The sequence below is a fragment of the Pundamilia nyererei genome, unplaced genomic scaffold, assembly GCF_000239375.1.
Source record: "Pundamilia nyererei isolate P.nyererei 1_Seehausen unplaced genomic scaffold, PunNye1.0 scaffold00009, whole genome shotgun sequence".
NCBI classification, from domain to species: Eukaryota; Metazoa; Chordata; class Actinopteri; order Cichliformes; family Cichlidae; genus Pundamilia; species Pundamilia nyererei.
In genome coordinates this window covers 2,253,644-2,261,631 of record NW_005187410.1, presented here as the reverse complement: position 1 = coordinate 2,261,631, position 7,988 = coordinate 2,253,644, and the positions used below count along the sequence as shown (strand labels likewise).

Here is a 7,988-nt window from a genome sequence, read left to right as displayed (position 1 = left end):
CAAAGGTTTTGCTCAGTTTTGGTGAGTGAAACAAATATTTTATCAGTCTCCTACTTCGCTCTAAATAGTTTATAGATGCTGCTCTAATCTAATCTTAGTCAATGAACTGGACTTCTTGCCCATCTTAGTTTTGAGTTTCAAAGTTAAACTTTGGTTGTGTTTTGTATTTGGAATTGTCTGTACTGTGTATTAGTTTATGGCTTATCTTGTTAAAAAAAAAAAGCCTTATCATTTGCTGATAATTTAGCACGCCACATTCATGTAAATTTGGTCATTTCTGGCTTCAAATCAAAAATTCATAAACTAACAGTTACATCACAGGTGGTAACATCCTTCTTTTACATACAGTCTATAAATTTAAAACCTATAAATGACTATAATCCAAGTTAATCTGAAGTATCTTGAAGGAGTTTAAACATGTAATCTGGCCACCATGCAATTTAAAGGATGTCAAAAGGATGGTAGAAAAAAATCTTCACATTTTCCTGTATTAGCAAAACAAAAAGATTTATTGTAGTTTTCACCCATTAAAATAACTTTCAACTCAGTGCAGGCATGATGTAGCTGAGATGTAGGACTAGGCTTTGCTCCATGGGCAAACCCAAAATATGATGGCAATAAAATTGGTCAATCATCGGTCTTTGTAGCTCCACTGCTTGTCCGTACTGGTGCCGTGGTGCTGAGCAGACGTGGTTTCGGGCGGAGTGTCCTCCCAGTCATTTGCGGCCTCCAACAAGATGGCCTCATCCATGTCGTCATCTGCAGAGAATGATCTCTGGAACATCTCCATGATGCTCCTCTGGGCAGGATCCTAGACAAACAGAAATAATCAGTGTGTTTTAAAACATAAATGTATATGTAAAAACTCTTAACAGCACTATACATTATTAATTTACATACAAATATACAGTTTACCTTGGAGTGGAAGCTGGTGTTTTCTGCAGTTTCCGAGAGGTTTGCCTCGGAAAGACCCACTTGCTCCAGGACATTCATCTTTTCCTGGATCATGGGCCTGGAATGATACATAAATAAATATCAGTCCAGCCCTTCACTCACTGTTTGTCACAATATGCACACCAGTCAGCCCACATTAACCCCTCCTCCTCCCTCTGCTGTTACAGACCAAGACTAATGAATGTTGCAGGAAACAGTCTGAATAGCCACATAAATGCCTGTAGTTGGGTCATACAGTATTTCCTCCTGATTGACACATACCATAGGTGATCATCAGCAGTTCCCTTGGCAACCAGGTAGTGAATGTTCACACTGCTGGTTTGTCCAATACGATGAACTCTATCCTCTGCCTGAATGAGAACCTGCAGTGGAGGAAAAAAGCTTTTTCCTTTATAGCAAAAAAGAGCAAAGGAGTTTCACAGCTTTAGAAAATGATTCTGGCTTTTCATTTAGCTGCAGTGACCCCAAAAGGCCAAAGACTCCTCAAGAAGAAAAATCGATGAAAAGACATTATTCAAGCTTTTAATTTATCTGCCGACAGCTGAAATTAAAGCACTAGTTTCCACCTGGAACTGAAGCTGTGGCTGAATATGTGCTTATAATGAGTCACATTTTTTCTGCATTCGACTCCTTTAAAAAAAAAAAAAAAAATCTAACCCGCATAAGATGTGTGCTTCTGGGAAATGTCTCCTTTCAGGTTTTGGGGGAATTTATCACATTGTGGGTATAAGAAACAGAGCGACATAATGTTTCGAAGGCTACCAGGAAAAAATAACCTAAACACATGGATGATTACTAAAACACACACTATGGCTGGATTATAACATATAATCTAATGTTATAATGTAATTTTGTGTTCTCTGTTACCAGAAAAACTGTGGTGTTCATGAAAGCGCAGTTCCTCTAAAGGCCACTTGAGGGTAGCTTAAAACGTGAGTCAATCCCCACAGACTCCCATATTAAAATTACTCTGCTTTAGAGATTAAATTAACACATTTATTGTCTTGTAAAGAGCAGATTATTATTTATTTTTTCTTCTCGGTAACTAATTTATCTTTTCATAACAAAAGTGCTTTCATATCTTATATTTTCAATTTCCTTTCCCTATTTAAAAGTTAAATGCTGACAACCAGTATTAATACAGTAGTCCTCTAATTTTCGGATTCAGCTTGGTAGCATTAGAACACTTCTTGTTCTATATTTGATGTGTGGGCCGAGAAGCAAACCGGAGCTTTTTAAACAGCGGGATTCCAAAATATTAAAGAATGGTGTTACTGACAGTGTCCTTTCAGTGACAGCGGAGTGTTTTGCAGGGACAGCTTTCCATGTCTCACCCCGGGGTTCCAGAAAAGCTCAGCGAAGATCACCAGGTCTGCAGAGTGCAGGGTTAGGCCCATATTAGCTGCAGTGATGGACAGTACCGCCACACAGGTCTTGGCTGAGTACTGAAACCTTTCGCACAGTTGCTGTCGCTCCGCTGATGGAGTGCTCCCATCAATGCGGATAAAACCGACATTCTGAGGAGGAAGTAAACCTTTGTTATTTTCTGAAAACAATCGCTTAAAAATAATGACTTATTGCAGCAGACCAAGATAAATCACCAAATTAATTAAATAATCCCATCCTTATTAAACTTGAAAGAACAATAAGTCATAGTAGTAGTGCTAAAGCTCAAATGTGCTCAGAGCCGCCCACACTTGTTCTCCACAGCTACTGAAGGACTTGACCCGTTTGACGTTTACTCCCACAAAAGATCTCATCTGAGTAACTGGTTTAAAACAAACAAACAAACAAACAAAAAAGTTAAACTTCATTCTTCTACGTCACAGCTGCATCACTTTCCACTACTAGCCCGTTGTGTGGGGTATCATCAGTATGTGTCTTCCTTACTTTTTTCCCCAGCTCGGTCGTGATATGATCCAGGACTAATTTATGATGGGCAAACACCAGAAACTTCTCCCTCCCACACTCCAGCATGTCTATGATGTACTCCCTGAGAGGGACAGAACAACATACTGCAGAGCTGAACCATTTCAAAGAAACATTGAAATATTCAGTCTTTATCTGAAGTCTTGGTTATCTCCAGTGCGGTGCAATCATAATGCTCTGACAAAAGATTCTCTTTCATTTTACATTTTAATCTCAGCGCTCATCAAATATAAGCTGATTCGACTCACTGATCCCCACCATTAGAGGGTCTGTACTTACATAATGGCTTGTAGCTTGGCTTCGGCTGTGTGGTTATAAAAGACGAGGAGGGCTTCCTTCTCTTCCATTTTCTGAAAAAGAGATAAGGAACATCACAAGATAAGAACTGACAGGAGATTCTGTTTGATGATTTGATAAGACTGCCATTACTCGGAGGAGTACTGTGATTATGCACAATCAAGCTCAGCGACTCACTCCCATCGGGCCGTATAAACACTCCAATGAGGCTGGACCGGAGAATTCTGGGTTGTTTAAAAGCATTTGTGTGCGCTTGAGGCTCGAGGACTGAGCCAACACATCTGATTACCTTGAGCTAACTAAAAGCTTCCTCGGCCTCTTCTTAGCAGATTTGTCTTTTTAGTCACAGTCTTTGTTATGAATTTTGTATTTTAGGAGCGTACAAGCGATACAAGTGAAGACATAAAACAAATCCTACTTTTGCAGATATTGTGATATTTTATAACTACTGAAATATACACTCAGGCACTTTGATTTTGACCTGCTTTTGTCTTCACTCTTTGTGGCACATTCAACAAAGAGCTGGAAACATTCCTCAGAGGTTTTTGGTCCATATTGATGCAGATTTTTTGGCTGTACAACCATAAATTACATGGTCAGCAACAATACTCAGGTAGTGTCTGGTTTTTAAAGGATGCTCAGTTGGTACGAAGGAACCAAAAGGGTTCCAAGAAAATATCCCTGACACTATTGCACCACCAGCAGCCCGAACCTATGATTCAAAGTAGGATGGATCCACGTTTTCATGCTATTTACACCAAATTATGACCCTTCTGTTGTCCTATTTTGCTGCACCTGTGAACTTTAGCCCAGTGCTGCTGTAGCCTATCTGCTTCAACGTGTTGTGTGTTCAGAAATGCTCTTCTGCACACCTTGGTTAAAAATGTTGTTACTAGTTATAATAAGGAGGGGTTATGGCTATGAGTGACTTCCTACCCAGTCTGGTCATTTCCCACTAACCTCTGACATCAACAAGGCATTTTCAGAGAACTGCCACTCACTTAATAATAAATAATCACTTTCTCCTTCTCAGACCATCCTCCGAAAACTGTAGAGATGGATGTGCGGGAAAATCAGGAGTTTTGGGAATACTAAGACCAGGCCAGCTCATCTTGACCATGACTATAAATGTATTGAGCTGCTGCCATGTGATTGGCTAATTAGATGAGAAGTTGAATAGGTACACTCAATAAAGTGTCCATTGAAAGTATATCCATCAGTTCTATGATTTCCTGATTATGTAGAAATGATTAGAAAACACAGTATTCAAATTCTATTACCTTCCCGGGTTTCAAAGGTTTCAACACCTATGACTTACATTGCGATGTCCTTTGGCCAGCTGCTTGGCTGCAGCTGACAGAGCAGCTTTCGTGCGGGTGTTGATCCCATCGATGGTCACCGTGACCACCTTGCGCTGTTTAGCAGGAAGCTGGGAAAGGACCTCAGACTTGAGACGGCGCAGCATCAGACACTCCTCCAACAACAGCTTCAGCTCTCCAAGATTAGAAGAGCCCGTGTAGTCCCAGCCCCAAGTTATCTGTAGGTGCAGTGAAGGGCAAAAAAATAAAAGAACAGGTGATAGTGGGAATGACTGGTGGAAAATCAAATGTGGCATGTAAAAGTTCAAATGTTATACTTAGAAAGAGTTGAATGTAAACTTTAAGATTTTTTCTTTCTTCTACAAAAATTTGCTTTAATAAAAGTCAAACATGTGTTTAAACACCAACACACCAGTCATAAGCTTACACTGGTTTTACAGCATGCACTAACTGTAACCTCATAAACCTGTTGTGTACTTGTCAGCAGTCCTATGAATTATTTAACCCATTTTGCAAATGCTAGACATCTCCGATCAAGAACTGGACACTTTACAAAGTAGGCGAGGCACAGATATATCTGCTGGCTAGTCTTCTAATAGTCTCATGTGTCCTGGAGTCACAGCCACATACAAGTAAACAGCACTAAACATCAATTAGTGTAGTAGAAATTCTTTATAGTTAACAGACTACCTGTCTGGCATCACAATAGCGGATCCCAAACTCATGGAAGCGTGGAAAGAGTGTCGGTCTGACGGCCAAAATCTGAGTGTACAGCTCAGCCGGTCTGGACATGGCGGGGGTCCCCGACAGGAGAATCACTCTCTTCGCTACCTGAGGATGGAAAGACGGACAACTCTGATCACAGAGAACTGTTTACTCAGTCTAGTCCATGGGAGCAAATTATATATTTTGATTTGATTACATGTTTTTAATCTTAGTGGAAAAATAACCATGATATTACGTAATAGTCGCATGGACTGTGGATTTTGCTTAAATTGTAAATTGCAGAGAAACAGATAATTGTCTGATGGCAGAAATCCCAGATCTGTTTGCCTTCAAAATTAAATCAATCGTTCAGCCAGCCTATGGGCTATCTGACACACAGATTTACTGAAATCTGGGCCTTACCTGAATTTTAATGAATTATGAGGGAAACCGTTCAAATATAATCTAATAACAAATCTAATTTGTGACCCATGCAAAGGAAGGAGGAAAAAAACAATCCCTATGGTGTATCTAACAAAATTATTAATCCCAGTAAAACATTAAATAAAAGTGAGAGAGAGAGAGAAAAAAAAAAAAGTACCTTCAGCAGAGGCAATGCTGCTTTACAACGAGCAGTCTTCATGTTTTTCAGAAAGTGAGACTCATCCTACACAGAACGACACGTCAGCGAGGATTTAGGAACCTTAACCTGAACATGAATGTGAACTGAAAACAGCCATGTTTAAATAATAAGCTCACCATGATGAGAACATTGAAGGGATTTCCTGGCTGCTGCTTGTCCATCCTGCTCAGCAGGTCATAGCTGATGATGTTGATCAAACCAGACCGCAGACTGTCTTTGGCCTTCACCACTACGTTGATGCTGTCAGGAGTCAAGGAGGGAAGCCAGCGTCTGAAGGCCTGCAGGCACAGATAAAGGTTCGTGTGAGAGAGACAGACTGAAAAAACACTCTCAAAGCATCAGGATTGGTCTAACTAGCACTGGGATCCCACCAGTTTCTTAAATTTATAGCCAACATTACTTTGTGAATAACAGCTAATTTATGTTTTTCCACCACAAATAATTCATGGTAACCACTGCAAGAGTGCTCCCATTGAAAAACAATCAATCATGCAGTTTAGAAAAACTGCCCACTGACAATTCGCTTACTCTCTTGCCATTCGCTTGTCAGCCCAGTTTAAACTCATTAAATTATAGCTCCTGTGCTGTGCTGTACATTTGGCCCAAAGCACAAGACTAACAGTGCAGATAAGACAGACAGAGGAAGTGTCCTTTAATGGGACGACATCCGGTGACTGTGATTTCAACCTCTGATAAGAGGACTGCGTTTCGTCCTATTTTGGGGCGGGAGGGGGGGCTGTGAAAGTGAGTGAAATTGGTTTTGAAAATGCACTGCTGCTGCAAGTTAAACAAAAAAAATAGATGCTACAGAACATAAGACACGGATGGTCACTGACACTAGAAAGTACTGAAACACAGGGACAAAGAGATGTTAATATTTCAAAGTCAACCATTTGGATTTTTTGGCTAGCAGACCAGTTGCCACTGGTTTTCAGTGTTCCCTTTTTGGCCTGCTTCCCTTCATTAATATGGATCACGCTCACGTTCTGCGTCAGTTGCTGTTCATCTGCTATAGATAGTTTTTTTATGCTAAATGGTCTGTATTTGTATAGCGCTTTACTTGGTCCTAAGGACCCCAAAGCGCTTTACACTATACACAATCATCCACACACACATTCACACACTGGTGATGGCAAGCTACATTGTAGCCACAGCTGCCCTGGGGTGCACTGACAGAGGCGAGGCTGCTGGACACTGGCGCCACCGGGCCATCTGACCACCAGTAGGCAACGGGTGAAGTGTCTTGCCCAAGGACACAACAACCGAGACTGTCCGAGCCGGGGCTCGACCCGGCAACCTTGCGATTACAAGACGAACGCCCAACTCTTGAGCCACGATCGCCCCAAGGCCTGAGGACACAACGACCGAGACTGTCGGAGCCTGAGATTTCTTTTTTCTCCAGTTTCTTCTATTCTTTAGAGGCTAATAACTCTTTGAACCACCTTGTTGGTGCAACAGTACAATTTTTTTCCCCTTTGTAAAATTGTGTTAACATTGGCAATTTTTGCAGACTGAACTAAAGAGATTGGAATAAATTATGATTTTTTGTGAATATGGTCTTTGTAGAGACAACAATGTTTTCACCCCAGTGTTGTGTAGCGTCACAAAACAAAGAAATCCTCTGGTCAGGTACAAGGACTGGGCTGAAAATGAAGCAGTTGATACCCAAAGAAAAACTTGGCAAGACCTTCAGAAAGCCATTTTAAAAATGACATCAAAGACTGTCTCCTTGGATGCAAAATATAAAGAAATGAGGGGTGACTCAAGACTTTTGCACAGCACTGTACCTAAGATTGCAATTTCCCAGTCTACTTTTCTTTGTCACAAAGAAACAGAAAACTTAATATCAATTTTATTTTTAAGTAGATAAAAAGCAAGCCATGTGAATATGTTTCCTGTGGATCTGGTAACAAATAACTGATGTTTTTCTCTGTTTTGAAAAGTTCAAGATGAAACAAGTAATCATTTAACTTGAAAAGAACTAATTAACAGTGCATTTAAATATTTGATTTCAGGATAAAAACAGTCAAAGGAAAGGAGTCAAATAAATACACCATGTATTAACACCTCCACCATAAATCAGTGCTTCACAGTTCTAATTATCAAACGCACCCATGAGACAAAGAAATGGAAGCATTAAA

General features: G+C 40.3%; 1 protein-coding gene across 1 annotated transcript in view; it reads right to left on the bottom strand.

Annotated features, from left to right (window-relative positions):
• Positions 1 to 490: 490 nt before the first annotated feature.
• The window catches only part of smarcal1 (SWI/SNF related, matrix associated, actin dependent regulator of chromatin, subfamily a-like 1), a 10,659-nt gene continuing 3,161 nt past the window's right edge, over positions 491 to 7,988 (bottom strand). The window contains exons 5-15 of the mRNA XM_013908299.1: positions 6,684 to 6,694; positions 5,964 to 6,176; positions 5,806 to 5,871; positions 5,190 to 5,330; positions 4,499 to 4,717; positions 3,163 to 3,233; positions 2,845 to 2,947; positions 2,289 to 2,471; positions 1,216 to 1,316; positions 916 to 1,012; positions 491 to 811 (exon numbers count right to left, since the gene is read on the bottom strand). Of these exons, the coding sequence (XP_013763753.1) occupies positions 632 to 811; positions 916 to 1,012; positions 1,216 to 1,316; positions 2,289 to 2,471; positions 2,845 to 2,947; positions 3,163 to 3,233; positions 4,499 to 4,717; positions 5,190 to 5,330; positions 5,806 to 5,871; positions 5,964 to 6,176; positions 6,684 to 6,694 (1,385 nt within the window). The 3' untranslated portion in view covers positions 491 to 631. The remainder of the gene's footprint in view (positions 812 to 915; positions 1,013 to 1,215; positions 1,317 to 2,288; positions 2,472 to 2,844; positions 2,948 to 3,162; positions 3,234 to 4,498; positions 4,718 to 5,189; positions 5,331 to 5,805; positions 5,872 to 5,963; positions 6,177 to 6,683; positions 6,695 to 7,988) is intronic.